Source organism: Lynx rufus, unplaced genomic scaffold (genome assembly GCF_022079265.1).
Source record: "Lynx rufus isolate CCGP_SWC_20201006 ecotype Redwood Valley unplaced genomic scaffold, mLynRuf1.p SCAF_2, whole genome shotgun sequence".
Lineage (NCBI taxonomy): Eukaryota > Metazoa > Chordata > Mammalia > Carnivora > Felidae > Lynx > Lynx rufus.
In genome coordinates, this window is record NW_025814834.1 from 222,727,686 (window position 1) to 222,748,913 (window position 21,228).

Genomic DNA, 21,228 nt, shown 5'->3' on the forward strand with positions numbered 1-21,228 from the left:
TAATGCTGTGTACACCCACCCCCCTCTCCAGAGCCTGGGATGATGAGATGGGACCATGAAGGCCTCTCCAGACCGTGCTGACAGCAAACCACACTCCTGGCTGGGTGCTTGTCCACAACATCGCCTCCCTGTCCCACCTGGATGTGACGATGCTGCCTCAAAGCCCCCAGCTGCCAGCGCAGAGCCTCACCCAGCCGCACGCCTGTCCCCGCGCCCTCCCGGTCATTCCAGGCAGGACCCCAAAGGGTGGAGATGTACACTCAGCCTCAAGCCCCCAGAGCCCAAGAAACATGTTTATTGTTCAAGTTGGCTCATATTGCTGTGTGGGGTCTGTGGCACGCTTGTGCTCAGCTCAGTGCAGGATCCAGAAAAGACACCATGCCCACGAGAAGGAAGCCTGCTGCTTCATGACTTCCTTGGGAGTGTGCCTGGCTGGGTGTGGTAGGGGTGGTGTGCAAAGCCCAGGCTGGAAGGGTCTGCACCTGCGCAGAAAGCCCCCACCCCACTAACCCTGGCCTGCTGCTCTGCATCTGCCCCTCAGTCCATCTAGGTCTGCAGAGTCTGAGTTCACCCCTGACCCATCTCTGCCTGGTGCCCCCAGTGGGGCCGCAGGACTCAGGGGAAGGCAGCTTGGTCCCAGAGACACAGGACACTTCAAGGGGAAACTGTAAACTGGTGGGTGCTGCGCTGCTCATCGATCAATAAACAATGAATAAACCAACCATTAAGTAAATAAACGGTACACACACAAACACTGAGGAACGAACACAGAAATGGACAGCCTCGACGCAGAGAGACAGGGACACACAGGGCAGGACTTTCCCGGTGGGGGTCGAGCACCCCGCCCCCGACACACGAGGCGCTGGGGCCACCCCTTGGGGCTTAAGGCATGTGGGAGGCCGCGGGGCTGGGTCTCTGTGCAATCCGCGCGGCGGCTCAGAGGCTGGTGGACGACACGGACAGCGTGGGTGAAGAGGGCGGCGGGAAGTTGAGCAGCTCGAGCACCGCCGCGCCCACGCTGCTGCGCCGCGTGAACATGCAGGACGCGGCCACCCACTTGTTGGTCCTCGGGTTATACTTCTCGATGGAGTTGAGGCTGGAGCTGCCATCGTTGCCCCCCACCGCGTACAGCCAGCCGTCCATGGCCACTAGGTCGTGGGTGCTCCTAGAGGCGTGGGGGTAGGGTCGGGGTGGTGAGCCTTGGGGGTGGGGCCAGGGAGGAGCTTCTGGGGGCGGGACCAGGAGAAAAGCTTCTGGGGGCGGAGCCAGGGAAGGAGCTTCTGGGGGCGGGGCCAGGGGCGGAACTTCTGGGGGCAGGGCCAGGGGAGGAGCCTCTGGGGGCGGGGACCTGGAGCTGGGGCGGGGGGGGGGGGGGGGGGGTTACAGATGGGAGGGGTCGGCACACCCCACAGGGGTGAGGCCCTAAGACCTATCTGCCAGGCGCTGGTAGGTGGTGGTGACAACCCCCGGGCTGTGGAGGAGGGGCGAGCGCACCTTCGGATGTTCATGGGTGCTACACTCTCCCAGGCACCCGCCTTAGGGCTGTATCTCTCCACAGAGTTGAGGCAGCTGGTGCCATCATTGCCGCCGGCCACGTAGAGAGCCCCCTCCAGCACGGCCACCCCTGCTGAGCTTCGTCGGCTCAACATGGAAGCCACGGGGGTCCACGCGTTTACCTGTGGTTGAGGAAAGTGGCTGGGGGCAGACCCACCACAAGCCTCCCTTCTCCACAGCGCAGACCCCTACTCCGGGGCAGGGTATCTGTGCGAAAGGGATGGGATGCAGAGGGTTGACCCTCTGGGTGACGTGGGTGACCAGAGTGATGACCTCAAATAGCTCTTAGAAAGGGAGATCAATGTGAGGGTTCGTACCTGGGGCTCATACTTCTCCACAGTTGCCAGGTGCGATGAGCTGTCGTAACCACCCACCGCGTACAAGTTCCCATCTGCAGAGAGTCAACATACCCACGGCGTGCTTGCTACATGTGGGGTCCTTAGGGTGGGGGCAGGTAGGGGTGGGGGTGTGGGCACTACACAAAGCAGGCTCTGTCACCCACCAAGCATGGCCACACGCACGTATCGCCTCCGGGTGCTCATGGCAGCGATGGACGTCCATGTTCCCGTCAGAGGGTCATAGCGCTCAGCACTGTGGACACCAGGTCTGCTACTGACCTTGAGCAGTGGCAGAAAGGCTGCCCTGGTTCCAGGACCTGCCCTCCCCTATGGAATGACTACAGTCCCATGCTGGGCAGTCACAGAGACTGACCCCAGAATCCCACTGCAGCAAGAAACAGGCCTTCTGGGTGGGCATGAGCCACTGGCTGGCTGCCTGAAAGACCCTGGGCAAGTGTCCACATGGGCCCAGCCCCCGGGCTGCTGGGAAGAACTTGAGAGGAAAAGAAAGGGCAGCTGGGCTGGTGCAGATGGAGAAGCCCAGGGCACCGGGTGACTCGAGTCAGGTGGGATCCCCCTTTGCTCCCCTCAGGCATGACTTCTGCAATCCTGATGCAGCCACACCTACAGCCAAACCAACCCCAAGAGGCCACCCGGCCCTGACCCCGGCCACTACCTGTTGAGGCAGGAGGCCCCATCGTAGCCACCAGCTGCATACAGGAGCCCATGCAGGGCGGCCACACCCAGGCAGCTGCGCCTTGTGCCCATGGACACCTCAGGCTGCCAGGTGTTGGTCACGGGGTCGTACGACTCTACGGTGGCCAGGTCTGAAGTCCCATCGTAACTAGGGGAGGGGTCCGTTGCCGGTCAGGATTGGCCCAGCGGGTATGTGCTGAGCCCCTGACCCCAGACCAGCCTCCGCACTTACCCACCCACGGCATACAGCCGGTTCCCAACTGCTGCCACGCCCACCCGGGCCCGGCGCGTGGACATGGAGGCCACCACGTGCCAGCGGTCAGTGCGTGTGTCGTATGCTTCACAGTCCCCGTGGATGGCGAACAGGCTCCCTCCACCTAGGGATGGGGAGGTGACAGGGCAGGACAAGGGGCCCCAGGGAGGCAATGGGCTGGGGGTCTCTAGCATAGGTCAAGGTCAAGAGTATGGGGGCTCGAAGGGTGGGTGGGGGTGGGGATTGGTGAGTGGGTCACACCACTCGGGGTCCTCTGCAGGCTGACAAGAGGAGCCGGTGTGGGGTGGGTGCAGGATGTGACCAATATAACGTGGGGTAGGCTTGCGCTGGCTTACAGATAGAAGGCATAGGTCAGGGATGGGAGGGGAGAAGGAGGTGATGTGGGGGCCTGGAAACCAGGGGACACGATAGGTGAACATACCCACAGCAAAGAGCACAGGGCCAGCGCCCTCACAGCGCCGGGGCCGCGTACGGCTGGTGCCCAGAACGCCCCTCTGCTCAGGCAGCAGGTGGAACTTGAGGGCCTCAATGAGCAGGTCCTTGCAGTCAGGGTGGTGCCTCACCAGGCTCTCGGCATCCACATGGCCCAGCAGGAAGTCCCGGCTCAGCAGGGGCAGGCGCACACACTTCATCAGCTGGGGGGTGCAGGGGTGCCATGGTCAGGGGGCAGGCCCCAGTGAAGAGACTCACTCTCAGACACCCTGGACCCTTCCTGAAACACGTGCCTGCATCACTCCTGTGAAGGGTCTCTGGACACGGCAGAGCCCAGGTGCACCCAGGCCCTCAGCCACTGTGCAGCCCCTCCCGGGTACACTGGGCCCCCCCAGGCGCTGGCCTCACCCTTGGGACATGCTGTCTCCGAGAGTCCACGTCATGCTTGACCCAGCTCAGGACGGCACGGTAGACGTCCTCCTCCGAAGGCACGTTCAGGCTGTCGCTGGAGACCAGTTCCAGCACCTGGAGGTGGGGACCCTCAGACCTGAGATCTGGGGAGGGTCTTGGGGGCCCATGGAGCCCTGAAGGTGCCTGGGAGGGAGAGTCTGATAGGGAGCCCAGAGTTCCTATGAGAAGGGGCCAAGCAAGGTCAGGAGCCACAGATTTGGTTCCTGGAGACCTAGGCCCAGAGCAGTCCTGGGGATGTGGAACCAGGGACTAGAGGTTGTAGGCAGGGATGTGGTCAGGGCAGGATGGGATCAGAAGTCAAAGGTTGAATGCTTAGGTGGGTCAGAAAATGGGGATGAGGTTGTGGGGCTTGGTTAGGGGATGGGTCGTGAGCCTGGAGCGTGGGTCAGAGGTTGGGAACAAGGGTTGGGGGCGGGGGGGAGGGGGGCAAAGGGCCAGGTCTTAAGGGCCAAGATGAAGGGAGCCAGGGGTCTAAGGACGGGGTCTGGGGTCCAGGGTCTAGGGACTGGGTCAGGGTCGAGGCTGTATGCCAGCTGGCACGTTACCTGCTTTAGTGGCAACAGCATGAACTCCTCAGTCTTGGCCACATCCACGAAGTGCTGCAGCACGTACCTGTGTGCTGCCTTGAGCAGGTCACCGCAGGAATGTGTGTCAGCAAAGCCCCGGATGCCCAGGCAGTTGGAGGGGTCGAGCTGACTCAGCAGGAACTTGCAGCAGGCGTCACGGACGCCATTCAGCTGCAGGAGGCTGGCAGCTGGGAGCAGAGTCTGTGGGGTGAGATGAGAGAGAGCCAGGGGAAGAGGGACGGAGAAACGGGACGTGAGGCACTGAGGGACAGGGAGAGGCACGAGAAGACACCGGGAGCTGAGGCACGAGGCCCAGGAGAGGTGCCGTGGGTTGTGAGATGAGGCCCCCTCACCTGTACGTTGCCCTCGCCCACGACGATCTCGGCAGTGTATGCAAACTGCACCAGCTGGTCCAAGGCCTGAGGGTCAATGTCGTGCAGCGTCACGTGCGTCTGGCGGCTCTCACTCATCTCATCTGTGGGGACAGCGGGTCAGGCCGGTCCCTGCCCTGTGAGATCTGCGGAGCCCCCCAAGTGCCCAGACTGGATGTGGTGGTACTTGCTTGTGAACATGGCGTGGAAGTAGGGGCTGCAGGAGGCTAGCACCACCTTGTGTGCTCGGATCTCCTTGGCTGCCACGTGCAGGACGATGTCACACAGGAGGCCACGCTGCCGCATGCGGCTCATGGCCACGAAGGCGTCGTGATAGTGCCGTTTGGAGTTGTGGGACACAGTGTGGCCCTCACGGCTCAGCAGCTGCATTGCACCCTCCATGGGGGCCGTGGGCCGGGCCTGCCGAGGACGCGCACGCTCTGCCTCTGGGCTGCAGGTGGGTAGTGCCGGGTCAGGGTGCACTCTGCAGGGAGTTGTCCACCCACCCCTGAAACCTCGGGCAGGGCCAGGACGCCCAGGAGGTCACCCCTCCGTCCAGCAGCCCGTACCTGGCTTCCATCAGGGACCACCCTCCTCAACTTTTCCTCACATACGGGGAGCCTCCCTGGAGTCCAGCAAAACTGCCCTGTCCCTGTTCCTAGTGTGAGGTTCAGTCACGCACCTGATGTCGACTGTCGGGCCTATACGGCTTCCTCTGCTGGGACCCTCCTGGCACCACACTCCCCCCTGCCCAGGTGTACCCATAGGAACCAGGACCCCCCTCTGCCTGTGACTCTCCCAAGAACCAGGCTTCCTCTGCCCTCCTTGGGACCAGGTTCTCTTCTGTCTGGTGACCGGCCACCGTTCCTGTTTCCCATGAGTCCAGTGTCCTCAGCACGAGCTGGGCACACAGGACGTGCATGAAGCGAAACTGGCTAATGCTGTATGACAGCTCTGAAGAAGACCCCTATGCCCACCATCAGGCCTGACCTCACTTGACCCTCCGGAGCGGCTCCACCCGCCCCTCTTCCCCGCCCCCCCCCCCCCCCAACACGCATCCTGCAGACAAGCCGCCTGAGTCTAAAGAGCGCAGCCGGAATTCAAGGGCGGCGGGAGAGGACAGAGCCTCCGGGAAGCAGCCACCTCTGGACGTCCTGTCCCAGGTCTCTGTGTGCGCGATAAACGGAGGAGGAGTTGTACCCTCCACCGGCCGGCCGAGTCTGCGGGGCGCAGAGGCCGCCTCCTCCGGGCAGCCTGCCAGGGTCGGCGCGCGCCCCTCCTTGTCTCCTTTCCGGACCCACTCAGCCCCAGGTCTGGCTTACGGTCCCCAGACCCTCGGCCCACTCACGCCGGCGGCTGCGGCGGCGGTGGCGGCGGCGGCGCCTCCGGCCCGGGCCCCGGACTGCCGTGCTCCGGGCTTTGTGTCCTGCCAGCCGGGCGCTCGCTGCGCGGCTGCATGGTCTCGGCCGCCGGACCCGCCGCGATCCGCGGAGAACGCACAGATGAACGGACGCACTGACGGCTGGAGGGCTGCTAGGCGGTGGCGGCCGGCTCAGCTTCCCTCGGTCCCGCCGCCTGCCCGCAGCCGCTGTTTCTCGGCGCCGCCCGCTCCGCCTCCCGCGCAGCCCGCGTCTTTGGGGACTGAACGAGGCACTCTAATCCTCCCAAATGTCTGGGCGCTCTGCCTGCCTCCTCCTCCAGGAAGCCCCCTGGGCCCCGCCCGCCGCCTGCCTAGGAGAAGCCTCACCGAACCATCATCCATCCCCGCCAATTCATTCAAGAAGCCCCGCCCCTGTTAGCACCCTGGACCCGAAGCTTGGAAGGCCCTGCTGCCCCTGGGGCCTGAGGCAGCCCAGGACCACATCCTCCCTGACCCTTTGTGACCCCACGCAGACCACTTTGCCCGTCTGGCCTTTGCTGAGTTCGCTCCATGAACCCCTACAAATACCAGGCCTTGAACTGGGTGGGGCGGGGTAGGGTGTGGTAGGACAGGGGTGCATGGCCTGGGGGACCTGGCAGGAGCCACGACTGCTCCCAAGAGGGCTGTGGGATCTGGCTGTCCAGGCCCACAGAGCCTTGCCTTTAGGTAGATGGGTGGAGGGAAAGAGGGCACAAGCTGGCCTTCCACCTCCTTTCTTCTCCAGGCAAGGCAAACTTCCAGCCTCTGGGCCTTTGTCCCTGCCGTACCCAGGACAGGGCAGAGGAAAAGTGGCCATTCATGCCCAGCCCCGTATGTGGACTAGGACTAGTGTATTCATAGGCAAGTTCCCGGCAGAAGACTCGCTGGACTGAAGTACAGGCACAGTACTTTAAGGAAGATTTGGCCAAACGGACTTCAGTAAGGGCTCTGGGATCTGTCCATTGCCCACCCCCCCCCCCCCGCTCCCGCCCCGTGATGTGGCCTGTCCAGTGAAATTGTAATGACTCTCATCATTCTCATCCTCGTTTGATCTGGATGAGACTTGCCTGTCCCTCAGTGTTTTTTTTTTGGTTGTTGTTTTTTTTTTTGGCGAACTGCCCATCCAAGGCATTGCCTTTTCAACTAGACCGTTTTTCCTACTAGGTTGTTGGCTTTTTATTATTGATTTGTAAAAGCTTGTTGCATAGAAGTCCTCTCTGTCAAGTGTTTCCATCTGGATGCATTTTGTCCACTGTCAGTGCGTTGACATCTCACAGGCACGTGCCATGGAGCTCTAGGGAGGCTGCGGGCAGGGCTGGGAGAGGTTGCCCCAGGTCCCGGCCTCTCTTCCCTCAGACAGGTACCGCTATTACTGTCTCTTAGAACCAGGAAGGACACAGATTTGTGAGCAGCAGGTCAGGATTCTATCATATGCAGTTCTGCCCGATTTTCGAGAGCTACAGCCCCTCACTCAGTGATGTGTGCGGGACCCATGACTGAACCAGGCCTGCGCCATTAGCCCCAATTCCGCCGGCCACCGTGGGAGCCCGGAGCCAGGAGGATGTGAACGCGCCCTTCCGCCTGGATGCCTCCGGAGCCACCGCTGGAGAAACTTAGAGCCACCGGTGGGGCGCGGAGGGGCGGTATTGGGGGCGGGGCCCGCCTGGAGGAAGTGCGGCTAACGCACGGCATTCTGGAGCCGGAAGTCGGGCGCACGCTGAGGTTTGGCAGTAATGGCGGTGGTGCGGGGCACCAAGCGGTAAGTTGAGGCTCTGAGGATCGATTCGGCTTTCCAGGGGACCCTTATATTCACAGGGGCTCTCCTTGAGCTTAAACGCGTTCCTGGTGCAGCAAGGCTGGGGCAGACCGGCCTGGCAGGGAGTCCTGATCCAGATGTCGTAACCCGCAGGCGGCTGGCGGAGCTGACGGTGGACGAGTTCTTGGCTTCGGGCTTTGATTCTGAGTCTGAATCGGATCCCGAAGGAGCCCCAGAAGCGGAGACGTGGGCGGCGTGTGAAGCCGACCGGAGTGTGGATAAGCCAGGCGGAAGCCCCTCGTCCAGGTGAGGGGAGCGTTTCCCGCGGGACGTCTGTAAAGCCAGACCCTCTTCACCGTCCTGGCCCACCCGTCACGTGTATGCTGACCAGTCCTGGGGCCTGAGGATCGCTGACCCCTTCCCCAGACCCTTCGCCTTACCCATTCTTTCTTCCCGTGTTTGCTGAGGTTCTGTTCTGTGACAGACGTACATTGGTGAATAATAGGCCCTTTTCTGGTGTAGAGGAGCTCACTCAGTCTCGGGTGATTCACGACGTGTGGTATGTGAGAAGAAATGAGTGCGGCAAACAGGAAAAATAGAAGGGGTAGAGAAATGGGGAGCATGTTGGGCACCAGCTGTTGCTGTGTTTAGTGGAGAAGGCCCTTTGAAGAGGTGGTAGTTGGACAGAGACTTGGGGGAGTAAGCCACGCAGGCGGGAAGAATGCTTTGGTATTTCATGCGGCAGGAACAGCCAAGCTCCTGAAGTGGGAGCGGGTCTGACACAGAGGTGAGTGTGTATGGAGGAGCAAGGGGGAGAGTAGTAGGAGGTGAACCAGGAGAGATGATAACGGGGTCAGATTTTGTAGACAGTTTATAAGACGTGCGCTAAAATGGGAAGCCATCTCAGGGTTTTGAGCTGTGAAGTCACGTCCTGTGACATGCAATTCAAGAGTCACTTGGGTTGCTGTGTTGAGAGTAGGTTGGAGGGTGTGGAGATAGGGAGAGACCACAGTGGTAATTGGGAGAACTGAGAGATGGTGTTGGTTTTTTTTTTTTTTTTTAATTTTTTTTTTGACGTTTATTTATTTTTGAGACAGAGAGAGACAGAGCATGAACAGGGGAGGGGCAGAGAGAGAGGGAGACACAGTCTGAAACAGGCTCCAGGCTCTGAGCGGTCAGCACAGAGCCCGACGTGGGGCTCGAACTCACGGACTGTGAGATCATGACCTGAGCCGGAGTCGGACGCTTAACCGACCAAGCCACCCAGGCGCCCTGAGATGGTGCTGGTGTAACTAGGAGGCATGAGAGGCTGTGAAGGGCTTTTGCTAATTAGGTCTCATGGCACATTGCATGCTGGGTATGAGAGGCAGAGGTTGTCTTTCACCTGAGTGCCTGTAAAGGTAGAGTTACCCACAACTGAGGTGGAGCAGAGTGCTGGCAGAGCAAGTTTGGGGGAAACCACAAGTTCAGTGTCGTATGTGGGTTTGAAATGGCAGGTGTTGAGGCAGTTGGCTGTGCGAGTGTGGAGTTTGGGGGAGAGAGGAATCTGCTGAAAACTTACTGCTGGAAATCCCCTACCTTGGTTGTGGGTAGCTGTTGTGGAGAGAGCAGATCAAGCCCTGTAGTTTCCCTGTGGAGGCTGGCGAGCTTACAGTGTGGAGGACAGGAAGCCTTACCCCACGTCCCCTACTCCCCAGTCCTGTGGGCTATGCCTGTCCTGTGGACTTGACGACCCCTGCCTTCTCAGTCGGCGTAAAGGTCGTGCGTCTGAGCATAAGGACCAGCTCTCTCGGCTGAAGGACAAAGACCCGGAGTTCTACAAGTTCCTTCAGGAGAATGACCAGAGCCTGTTGAACTTCAGTGATTCGGACAGCACCGAGGACGAGGAGGAGCAGCTGCACACTCTGCCCGACACGTTGGAAGTGAGGGCTTAGGCAGAGCTGGTGGGGGCAGGGGCACACTTATGGCCTCTGCATCCTGCTCCAGCCTGGTCCTCTGTGTCTGGTGCAGGAAGCAAGTGGGGAGGAGGAAGATTCGGATGAGGATGAGGTCCCCAGAGGACTGAAGGGGAAGAAAAGGGATTCTGCTCCTGTGACCCTAGCCATGGTTGAGAGGTGGAAGCAGGCAGCAGTGGTGAGAAGTGGCATGGTGTGGGCAGCTGGACACCCCCCACCCCTTTGGGAGTCTGCCCTTGACTCATTTTAGTTACCTGGGTCCGTGGCAGACGGGAGGAGCCCCTTCTCTGAGCCCCCACACCGGGGTCCTCTTCTGCACCAGACCTTCATGTGAAGGATGTCGCATGGTTCTGCCTTTATGCTCAGAGGCTCCAGGATTGCATTCTCCCCTTCGGTCAGAGATTCTAGGGGCTCTTTCTGCTCTCTTCCACTCAGTCTCTCTCTCGGGCTCCCTGTTCCCTGAAGTCTGTTGTGGGTTAGGACATAGTCTCTGCCTTTGTCAGGAGCTAGAGCCCTTCCTCCAAGGGTTTTACGTTGGTTTCTGCAGAGATAGGAAAGGACAGAAGGGAGAACCCTAGAAACCACCTGGTGCAGGCCACCATCCAGATCTGGGACCTTCAGCCTCTCCCCTGAGCCAGGCTCCCTGCCCTTCCAGGAAGATTCTGGACTCTGGTTTTTTGTTGTTTTTCCCTGCACGTGGCTCAGCAACACTGCCTCCACCTCTGCTCCGTGTCTCAGAATGTGGGCGAGGGGTACCTTTCTGTCACAGCAGGTTTCTGGAGCTCTGGTTGCCTATTGCTCTGTCCAACACAGCTGACCGCTTCCCCAACGTTCTGGGTCCTCTTATCCCTAATTTAGCAGCACCTTACTCCGAAGCTGTTCCATGAAGTTGTGCAGGCATTCCGGGCTGCTGTGGTCACCACCCAAGGAGACCAGGAAGGTGCTGAAGTCAGCAAATTCCAGGTCACGGACAGTGCTGGTGAGCTGGGGTGAGGGGACCTGGGATGCAGGCTCTCTGTTCTGTCTTCTGTCCTGTGAGTGGTATCTGTGGTCCCCTCATTGCAGTGTTCAACGCCCTGGTCACCTTCTGCATTAGAGATCTTTTTGGTTGTCTCCAGAAGCTACTGTTTGGGAAAGCCCCCAAGGACAACAGCAGGTGAAAGGGAAGAGGGGAGGTAGGGGGGTGTGGTCAGGACCCCGCACTGGGGAAGGCAGAGGCCTTGTGATTTGGCAGTCCCCCTCTCGACCCAACCAGCACAGAGGGATGCCGAAGACGGAACCAGGCCCTTTGCCGGGCTCCGGGGAGAGGCTGGGCGGGGCCAGTTGGGTGGCTTTGTCCTTCCTCCTTTCTGTTTTCCTTCTGAAAAGGTACATTCTCTGCCCACAGTTCCTCGGGGGGCCCCGAGTGTGTGCTTGGCTTTGCACCCCTAGTTTCTTAGGTCAGGATTCTCCCCTTTTCACTCTTTTTTTCTCTTCAAGTGAATATTTCATCCACTCTTCTGCTGTTTGCTCTGGGGATGGTGTGTGTATCTGTAGGTAGGGGCCTCATCGAGGAAGCTGACAGGTGATGGTGGAGGGGATAGCCGTTGAGCGAGTGGGCAGCAAACACACGTGTCGTGAGTGGTGCTGGCATCGGCCAGGCACAGACTCTTGTGCGAAGGGGGCCGCTGCACTGGGAGAGCAGTCACCGTGAAGGGTGGGGGGCTTTGGGGGGAGGTGTGCGGCGCGGGGGGGTTCGCTCAAGATGGGGTGGGCTTGGTCTCTCTGCAGGGTGCTGCAGCCGTCCAGTAGTCCGCTGTGGGGGAAGCTCCGGCTGGACGTCAAGGTCTACCTGAGCTCAGTCGTACAGGTGCAGTTCCAGCGGGGAGGGGGCCTCCTGTATCCCGCGAGGCCTGGCTGAAGCCAGTGGTGCAGTCCTTCCTCATGTCCCAGACGTGAGTGGGTTTGGGGCCTCGCTGACCCTCCTGCTTCCCCAGCTGGTGGCCTGTGTGACGGAGGCGACAGCAGCGGCGGCCGTGCTCCAGCATGTCAGCAGTTCTGTGCCGTACTACTTGACCTTTCCCAAGCAGTGCCGCATGCTACTCAAGGTACCCGGCTCTCTCCCTTTGGCACTGTGATCGGAGGCGCGCGTGGCCACCCCTCCAGCGTGCCCCGCTCCCAGCCAGAGTGGGGGTGGCATCTGCGCCCGCCCCCCACCCTACGCCCTGCTGGGATTCTGTTTCGGTCAGCCCTCTGCCCTTGGTGCCGCAGGCCCGGTCGTGTGAGGCAACTGCTTTCTGACAAGAGCTGTAGCAAGACGAGCTTTTCTTGTCTTCTAACGTGCCTTTCTGCTTAACTGACTGAGCCACCCAGGTGCCCCCTAACGTGCCTTTCTGGATGTGTGCCTAACAACAAAGCTGTGTTTCTGTGGTACGGCCTTCTTGGGGAGCCTCGTGTTACCTTTCACGTTTTTGTTACTTTTTCACCGAGGTGTAACCGTAGCTCTATCCTGAGGTGCTTTGGGAAGGGCTGTCTCCTAGCAGTGGCCACGGGGGCCTCTGGCTGGGCTTGGGGAGGCTGGGGCAGGCAGTGATGTCTCTCCTTCTGCAGAGGATGGTGATTCTGTGGAGCACAGGTGAAGAGACATTGCGCGTACTGGCGTTCCTGGTCCTCGTCAGGGTCTGTCGGCACAAGAAGGCTGTCTTCCTGAGTCCTATCCTTAAGGTAGTGTGGACCCCCGGCTCCTGCCTCCGATGCCCCCCAGTCTGTGTCCATTAGAGTCCGGTTGAAAGTCTTGGTCTGAGGTCTGGGCGACTGCCTTTGTGGTCAGCCCCTCTTGCTGAGGCTGTGGCTCTGGGCTGACCCAGGCCATCACTGCAGTTCTCTCCCTAGGAAGTGGGGGACAGTGACAGGGATGGGAGCTCTTGGTCCTCTGGGGCTCCACATAGACTGCTCTGCACAGCTCTCCCCTCAGCAGATGAGGACATCAGGTGTGGAGAGGGACAGGGAGCCTGCTGCTTGGCTGCACGCCTGGGGTGATGTGTCCCACACAGTGACCCTCTAGAAACCCCTGCGTGGGCCTGGCCTGTAGCTGCAGCTTTTCTAGCCCCTCCTTCCCAGTCCCTCCGTGGTCTCCTTGCCTCTTCCTGCAGTTATTCGCGCTGCGTTTTCCTTGGCACCGCACCCTCCCTGTAAGTCTCCTGTTCCGTGCGTGGCAGACTTTGTGTGGGTATACGTGTGTGGCAGCTGAGCAGCAGAGGGCCCAAGGAGCAAGTGCCACGTAGGGGGAGGGGTCTGCAGCAGACGTGGCCAGCCGTGGCTCCCACTGAGGAAAGGCCCAGGTGTCTGGCAGCGGCTTGGAGCTGGGTAGCGGGTGCACAGTGCCCTGGCAGCTCGGGTGGCCCTGACTGGGATCTTCCTGGCAGCAAATGTACATCACCTACGTGAGGAACTGCAAGTTTACCTCCCCCGGCACCCTGCCCTTCATCAACTTCATGCAGCGGACCCTGACCGAGTTGCTTGCCCTGGACACTGGCATCGCCTACCAGCATGCCTTCCTCTACATTCGCCAGCTCGCCATCCACCTGCGCAATGCCATGACCACACGCAAGAAAGTGCGTGATTGGGCTTATGGGGTGGGGGTTGGCATGTCTGGGGTCGGGCCCCACCCCACCGTATACTTAGGGCTCCACGGCTGAGGGGCTGGGACCTCCTGGAAGCCTCCGTATTCCTGTGTAGCCCTGGGGAGAGACAACCCAGTGCCTTGGAGGGCTCAGGGCCCTTGCCGGTGGGGGCTTGGGGAACAGGTGGAGGGTGCGGGCAGCTCTGAGGGTGGGTCAGGGGAGGGGGTGGGGTAGGTGGTCGCTGCTGCTGCTGGCTGGGACCCCGTGCACACCGTGGGTGAGGGAGGGCTGGATCCTTCTGGGACCCCTGGGCTGACTTGGAAACGGACTTCACTCTGTGCCCAGGAGACCTACCAGTCAGTGTACAACTGGCAGTTCGTGCACTGTCTCTACCTGTGGTGTCGTGCCCTCAGCACTGTGTACCCCAGCGAAGCCCTGCAGCCCTTGATCTACCCCCTCTCGCAAGTGGTGATTGGCTGCATCAAGTGAGTCACGGATGGGCGGGGCCACCCTGAGGGCCAAAGGAGGTCAGGGCCAGGGTTATGTGGGCTGTTACGGGGTCAGGGTTGTACAGACTGTCTTTGGACAAGGTCATGGGAGGCTGGTTTAGAGGAGAGGGTTACACAGGGAGGCATCCTGGAGGGTCAGGAGGAGCTAGTTCTCCAAGGGTGTGAGCCATCCCTGGGCCCTGGGGTCTGTTACTTGGCAGCACCTGTGGAAGGACCGGGAGTGGTGCCATCTGTGGCCCAGAGGCCAGCATGGGAGAATGCCCCGGATTCATGCATTCTGGGAGATGCTGGGTAGAAGGGACTATGTGCGGTTTGAAGGGAGTTTGGGTGTCTGTCTTACCATGGGGTTCTTGGGTAGCGGGTCTAGTACAACGTGCCACATTTCAGTTGTAACCATTGAGCTTTGGTTTCTGGGGGCAGAGAATGGAGGAGCCGCGTGTGCCCAGGTGGCTGCCTTTGTTAGCCAGGAGGGGTCGCCCCTGTGCTCCTGAAGGAGGAGCCTTGAAAGCAGGGAGCTGGGAAGAAAGAAAGCTTTGAATGAACCATCTCCCGCTGCTCTCCTCCTGCATTAAAGTGAAATTAAGTTAAAAGCCGCGTGGGATGTTCTCTCACCCGATAATTGAGTGAGGAGGCAGGTCCTTAAGACCCGGATTTTAGTCGGGGACTTTTGGTCTGCCCTGTTCTGTCTGGAGGAATCAGATAGGGCAGGTGTGGCCACTGACCCTGACAGAAGTGACCAAGAGGGGCCCTTCCTGAGGTTCGAGCCCCATGGGTGGAAACAGGTCATGGGGAGCCAGGCTGGGGTGGTGAGGCTAGGGCCTCTGCTCACTCCTGCCTTTCCATGCCCCCAGGCTGGTTCCCACTGCCCGCTTCTACCCCCTGCGCATGCACTGCGTGCGTGCTCTGACCCTGCTCTCGGAGAGCACCGGCACCTTCATCCCAGTGCTGCCCTTCATACTGGAGGTGAGAGGGTGCCTGTCGCTTGGGGTGGGAGGGGGCAACACAGTGCCTCTGTGCTCTGCTTGGAGGCGCTCCTTGCTGCGCACAGACCGCCTATCCCGAGATGCAGTGTAACCCTCCTGGGTGCTGGTGTTCTCATCTGTAGAGGAGGTTTTATGAGGACATTGCTCTGTGCAGCGCCTTGCTACCTGCCCCAGCTGGGGTGTGTGTTGGCAGGCGAGTGGCAGGGAGGACAACGACAGCTGCTCTGCAGGGCTGGCCTGAGGGTGCTGGTTTTAGGACACGCTTGAGTCTATTCCAGTGGGCAGGAGAGCTGGGCTGGAACCCTAGATCTGATTCCAAAGCTGCGTTTTTTTTGCATGCTCCTTTGTGTATGCGTGTGTCTGTGCGTGTCTGTGCGGATCTGTGTGCATGCTTGCATGCCCCGGGGGTTAGGCCCCACCCCACCTTATACTTAGGACTTCACATCTCCCTACTAAAGAGGCCCTTAGTGCCACCTGCTGGATGGGCCGGATTAGTGGCTCAATGTGGCCAGAGCTGTGGTCTGCACCGGTTTACCAAAGTAGGGGAGAGAAGGGAGCCCCTGGGGTTTCTCTTCTGATTTCGTGTTTTCTTTTTGCACAACCCTTGTACTGGTCCCTGCGTCAGCATGCCATAGACCGGCATGTCCTTTTCACATCCACAGGTGCAGGCCTGTCCTTTCCTGAGAAAATAAGTCACAGAGGCAGAAGGAAAGCTCTTTGCCCCCAGGGCGTTTTTGCCCTTGCCTCCCTGGGTGGGTGGGAAGGGGTGCTGAGAGCAGCCCCTGCTCCACCTCAGGCTGAGCCAGGCTAGAGAAAGGGCAGTGCTCCCCTAGGGAAACCTGTTATTAGCACAGTCATGGGTGCTTTTTATCTGGAGCTGCGCTGAGCTCAGCTGTGAAGCATCATCCTCTGCTCTGTGGTGTCTTCAGCATCGGCCACCCACCCCCCTCAGGACAACATCCTGGATCACCTCTGCGCGAGGGTGGTGAGGAGGGGCCAGGCATGGCTCCCGCTCCGCTATCCCAGGACAGCCCGCAGCCTTCGGACATGGGGAGGACTTCCCTGAGAGGCAGAGGCCGATGGGCACAGCCTGTGGTCTCTGTGGAGGATGAGGGGTTATGAGCTCCTCAGGCCCTTGCTGAGACCCTCTGGCCATTGGCATATCACTCCCAGGATGCAGCCTTGGGGTTGGGACCAGGCCTTGGGAATGCAGTCATGGGTGAGGACGTTGCAGTGTCAGTGACCCTGTACAGAAAGGACCTTTCTTTTGTTTCCAGACACTGGTTCTTAGGGCTTCTTGGTCTGGTTTTAGGAGAGGGTCGGTAGCAGTGTGCACAGGTGTGCTTCTGGTCCTGCCCCCATTGGCCAGAATCCCGCTCTGCAATGAAGTGATGCCCTTGGAGGCCGGAGCTCTGGAAGGCAGGGGGTCTCTGGGGTCACAGGACTGGCACTGCATGTGGCTACCTCTCCCTGGTTTGGGGGCCTCTAAGGATCTGGGGTACAGATGGGGGGGGTGGGATACAGTGGGACATGAGGCACAGCAGGCCAAGCTGAAGTGGCTTTGGGGACAGGTTTTCCAGCAGGTCGACTTCAATAAGAGGCCGGGGCGCATGAGCTCCAAGCCCATCAACTTCACTGTGATCCTAAAGCTGTCCAAGGTCAACCTACAGGAGAAGGCGTACCGGGTAAGGCTGGCCTCCAGGCCTCCTGTGGAGACGCTTGGGAAAATACCTTGGGCGGGGTCATAGCAGGATGTTCTAGGGCACCGAGGTCAGTGTACGGGGTGACTGGAGTCCAGTTAGTGTGGACGGGAGGGGGCTTGCTGCCCTCCAGTCTGTGTGGGCCTTCATGGGGCTCTTGCGGGGGAGGTGGTGCTCCTTGGCCTCAGCCATATTGAGCCAGAGTGTGGCTTCCGGGGAGGCTGTGGAGGCACATCCTCCGATTTCCACCCTGATAGCAAGCAGGCGTGAAGAGGGCTGAGTTCTCCTTTCTTCTCCGCTGCCTCAGGATGGTCTGGTGGAGCAGCTGTACGACCTCACCCTGGAGTACCTGCACAGCCAGGCCCAGAGCATTGCCTTCCCCGAACTGGCGCTGCCCGCTGTGCTGCAGGTGTGTGCCAGCTGTCCGGCTCCTTCTTCCTTTCCCAGATGCCTTGATGGCGTGCTTCGTAGCAGACTAGGCTGTCTTCATGGGCTCAGCTTCCCATTGACACAGGGGCCAGAAGGAGGCATCCTTGTCACAGCCACACAGGGTCAGTAGCAGAGCCTAACCTGCTGCGGGGTTTCATGTTGGTGCTGCCTCATCATAGGTAGCATGAACATAGGGGTGTGGAGTCCTGAGGGGTGGGGTTGGCGCAGGCGAGTTAACGGGGACCCTCGGACTTGCTAGCTCCTCCCCAGGCCTGTCACAGCCCAGGGACCAGACCGACCAAGAATTCTCTTCTAGGAGTAGTCCTGGTAGAGTAGGCTGGACCCGGCCCCCCAGCCCTGGGTCAAGCTGGTCTCCTGACTGTATACTTTCCCAAATGGTCCCGCATGCAGGTTTGGGGCAGGAGGAAGTCCCGGTCAGCCTCAGCACCAACCCTGCCTCAGTTTTCCTTCAGGTGATACAAGGGTGGGGTTGGAGTCCTTTCTCTCACAAGTCCCTTCTGGGCCTGTCAGAGGTCCACTTGCTCTCAGCCCAGGTGTTTGCCATCTCAAGGAGGCAGGGGCCTTTCACGGGAAGGGCCAGGTCCTGTCCCTGATTCTGGTGGGCAGAGTCAGCTCCCCCAGCTGTAGGCCTGCTTGGTGAGTAGGGGTGGGCTGCCCGCACCCGAACTGCACCTGGTTCAGAGGCCCATCCAGACACATGTGGCCGTGTAGGCAAGGCTTTATTTCTGGACTCCAGGTCCCAGAATCATGGTCTAGAACATGGGTCAGCAAACTGTTCTGGCAGAGAGAGCTAAATGGTATTTTAGGCTTTACAGTCATGTGGTTTCTCACAACTGCTCAGGTCTCCTCTTTGAAGTACAAAAAATCCACAGAAATGCCTAAGTGAAGGAGTGTGGATGTGTATCAATACAGCTTTATTTACACAGACAGGCTGAGGGTGGGATGTGACCTGGAGGGTAGACCCATGCCGCCTGTTCCTCTGCCCGGCCCGTAGGGTGGGCCGTCCGCTCACCAGCCCCCACAGGGCCCAGACAACAGGGGTCATGCGGCACCACGCCGCGGCCCCCACCCCACACCAACGTAACTGCCCCGTTCCCCAACTGTGTGCCCTAGGGCTGTGAACACACGTTTCCTGCTCCCCCATCACCTCCCTGTGGTCATGTGTGATCCCGGCAGATCATGGTCTGTGCCTGGACCTAGGCTGAGCACCGCGCCCCCCCCCCCCCCTTCCTTTTGCAGTTGAAATCCTTCCTCCGGGAATGCAAGGTGGCCAACTACTGTCGGCAGCTACGCCAGCTGCTAGAGAAGGTGCAGGAGAATGCTGAGTATATCTGCAGTCGCCGCCAGAGGGCCTCCTTCGGTGTGGCTGACCAGCATGCAGTGGTCAGTTGGGAGCTGGTGTCTGGGTGGGTGGGGTGGGCAGCACTGCCTGAGGGCACTAGTCAGTGTAGGGCTGGGGTTTGGAGGTTTCCCCAGGGTGGACATGATCCTGAAACTCTCCCCATAGGACACCTGGGAGAAGCAGACCCGAGAAGAGGGGACACCTCTCACCAAGTACTATAGCCAGTGGCGGAAGCTGAGAGAGCGAGAGATCCAGCTGGAGATCAGTGGCAAAGAGCGGGTATGTCTGCAGAGGAGGTTCGGAGCGGGGATGTGGGCATGACCACCTGGTTTGTTCTGAGACCAGGGTCTAGCACCCTGGCTCTGACTTTAAGACCAGAGTGGGGAAGGGGGCTTGTGGGAGGAAATAGTCTCAGGGACCATGTCACCAGGACGGTTGGGGCCTGTTCCCAGCTGCAGCCCGTCCTGGGGCTGCTCTGGAGGGACAGACATCATGCATTACTGGGTGACCAGGGGGCTTCTCTCATGACCTCCAGGAGGAGGTCCTTACGCCTTGTCAGGCCTGACTGGGCTGGGGACTTGGGGGGAATAAGTGGCCAGACTGACCTTACTTCTCAGGCCAGCCTGTGGACACCAGGAGGGCAGGCAGGGAGGGGCAGGAGGAGCTGTGCCAGTGGGTGTGGCATGGTGTGACTTGAGGGGACAGTTTCGTGCTGAGTGGCATGCCTGTGACTGTATCCCTGTCCTGGTATCATGGGACTGCAGTCCCATGATGTGATGGCTAAAGACGTGGAGACACACAGGTGGCGGGGGCGGGGGGGGGCTGTAGCTGGGCCTTCAGCCAGTGGGTGTAACTACGCTTTTGATGGTACTTAGTGGCCAGTGTGCATGGCTGGGGCCCCCTCACCTGCCTGGCAGGGTGGGTGTCCAGGAGTCCTACCCGGCGATGTCTACCAAGTTGGCCAAGCAGAGTCTGTGTGGGGGACGGGTTGGGAGGCAAGGCCTGAAGGGAAATGGAAAAGGGAATAGGACGCTGGGTTTGGGTAAAGTCTGTCTTTGGGAATGGGAGGGAAGGACAGTAGCTGCGGCCAGGGCTCTTGCTGCATGACGCGTGTTGTGACCCAGCTGTGGCTGTGAGCTAAGCCTTGAGGTGGAGGGTGGGGCCCGGGGCCGAGACATGGTGGGTTGGGGATTGGGCCAGGTGGGTTCTCTCATGGCCACCAGACCACCCTCACTACTCTGGTTTTGGGTCTTTCCAGCTGGAAGACCTGAACTTCCCAGAGATAAAGCGGCGGAAGGTGGGAGGCAATAAGAATGAAGACAGAGTGGAATTTAAGGACCTCTTTGATCTGGACAGTGACGAGGGAGACAGTGCCATGGATTTCTCAGAGAGAGGTAGGGGCCTGGGCTCCTGAGCCTGAGCTCCCCGTGGGGAAGGGGTAGGTGGCCCTGGAAGGCTTCCTGACACATCTCATGGAACCAGAAGAGGGTGCCTGCTTCCCCCTGGCTGCCCACGTTTGCGGTGCCCCTTCTCCCACCACTTCACTTGCTCTGAGGTGAGGGCCTCCCAGAGTTGGGACACGTGTCCCAAGACCTTACTCCCTCGCCTGTACTACTGGCTGGACACTTCTGAATCCTTTCCACCTGTATGAAGGGGGCCCGAGGGAAGGGTGGGTGGGTACGGGGTTCTGAGCCTGGCCCACACTCCTACATTAGCTGTCCCCAGTATGTATTTGCTGGTGGGCTTACTCCCATGGGCTCTTCTTGGTCCCCAGGGATGCCTGGGTCCCCGAGAGCTTGGCAGAGGGTAGAGGAGGAAAAGGAGGAGGAGGAGGATGGCAGCCTTAGCAGCCAAGAGGAAATCAGCAATTCAAAGGGTGAGTGATTTCCTGGGAGTGAGGGGTGGTGCAGTGGCCCTTTGAACCTGCCTGTTCAGGAACCCAAGGCTGCCGTGGGCAGTCACTTCTCGGTGGGTGGGTGGGGCCATTGGGTGGGAGAATGGCTCTAAGCTGGGCTCACACCCCTCCTTGAGGTTGCCACGCCAGCTGCTCCGTTCCCGCTGGCTCTGGCAGCCAGTAACAGTGGCACCAATAAATTAATTAGGGCTGTGATTAATTAGTGATGAGTAATCTCCAAGGCTGGCTTCTTCCTGATAAAGCAGAATTTATGTAGCCTCGGTCTCTCCCTGCAGATGGAGACCCAGACACAGAGGCGGGGCTGCACCTCGGGGAGCTGTGGCGGCTGGCGCAGGGACCAGAGGATGAGTTGGAGGAGCTACAGCTCTCTGAGGAGGATTGAGGGCTGCCGGCCTGGGGCGGGGCCTGCGGGGACTGCCGTGCGGTGTTCCCACCTTACCAGGCAGCCAGGCTTGTGTCTTCTTGGCCGGTGCTGAGACCCGAGGCCAGGGCCTGCGCGGTGCGGGGGAGGGCAGTAGATGGTGGACTGGGCTTTATTTTCGCAACATGAAAGACCAGAAAGTACCGAGCCCTGTGCAGATCCCTGGAGTGGCGGCTGTGGGGATGGAAACCAGCACCGTGGAGCCTGCCCACAGTGCATACCGCACTGCTGGGTTAGATACATCAGCCCCGTGAGGGAAGCTGGTCTGGAGTGGGACTCTGCCCTGACCTCTCACCCGATGGCAGGATGCTGAGAATCTCGCAGAGAACTGTCCCGGTTCCAGAGAGAGCCAGCAGGCATGGCCAAGGCCAGTGTGGCATGATGTGCCTTCTCTGTCATTCTTTGGTTTGTCTGCAGGTACCCAGGATGCAGAGTCCCTGTGCCTGGGCTCAGGTTTGGGTCCCCAGGCTGTCTGCACCTGACTCTACTCCCAG

The 21,228-nt window shown here is 60.0% G+C and overlaps 2 protein-coding genes across 4 annotated transcripts; one reads left to right on the forward strand and one right to left on the reverse strand.

Moving 5' to 3' along the window:
- Positions 1-280: 280 nt before the first annotated feature.
- Positions 281-6,258, reverse strand: KLHL17 (kelch like family member 17). 2 transcript variants are annotated; one of them, XM_047085347.1, is made up of 12 exons: positions 6,051-6,258; positions 4,894-5,153; positions 4,685-4,806; positions 4,311-4,532; positions 3,703-3,819; positions 3,284-3,497; positions 2,821-2,965; positions 2,569-2,736; positions 2,057-2,145; positions 1,872-1,945; positions 1,495-1,676; positions 281-1,165 (listed from the first exon to the last, which is right to left on the reverse strand). In XM_047085347.1, exons 1-12 carry the CDS (start codon positions 6,158-6,160, stop codon positions 937-939), a joined length of 1,932 nt encoding a protein of 643 aa, XP_046941303.1. In that variant the 5' UTR covers positions 6,161-6,258; the 3' UTR covers positions 281-936. The 2 variants fall into 2 exon arrangements, with proteins under 2 accessions (XP_046941303.1, XP_046941302.1); XM_047085346.1 differs by lacking the exon at positions 6,051-6,258 and having other exon boundaries at positions 4,894-5,172.
- Positions 6,259-7,813: 1,555 nt separating this feature from the next.
- Positions 7,814-20,877, forward strand: NOC2L (NOC2 like nucleolar associated transcriptional repressor). Of its 2 annotated transcripts, none has more exons than XM_047084601.1 (19): positions 7,814-7,860; positions 8,011-8,163; positions 9,605-9,779; positions 9,868-9,990; positions 10,671-10,791; positions 10,878-10,968; positions 11,583-11,661; positions 11,789-11,899; positions 12,402-12,515; positions 13,217-13,405; positions 13,760-13,899; positions 14,775-14,886; positions 16,478-16,591; positions 16,914-17,015; positions 18,296-18,439; positions 18,564-18,677; positions 19,657-19,792; positions 20,173-20,274; positions 20,589-20,877. In XM_047084601.1, the coding sequence occupies exons 1-19, from the start codon at positions 7,835-7,837 to the stop codon at positions 20,693-20,695; spliced, it is 2,253 nt and encodes a 750-aa protein (XP_046940557.1). In that variant the 5' UTR covers positions 7,814-7,834; the 3' UTR covers positions 20,696-20,877. The 2 variants fall into 2 exon arrangements, with proteins under 2 accessions (XP_046940557.1, XP_046940558.1); XM_047084602.1 differs by having other exon boundaries at positions 10,674-10,791.
- Positions 20,878-21,228: the final 351 nt, after the last annotated feature.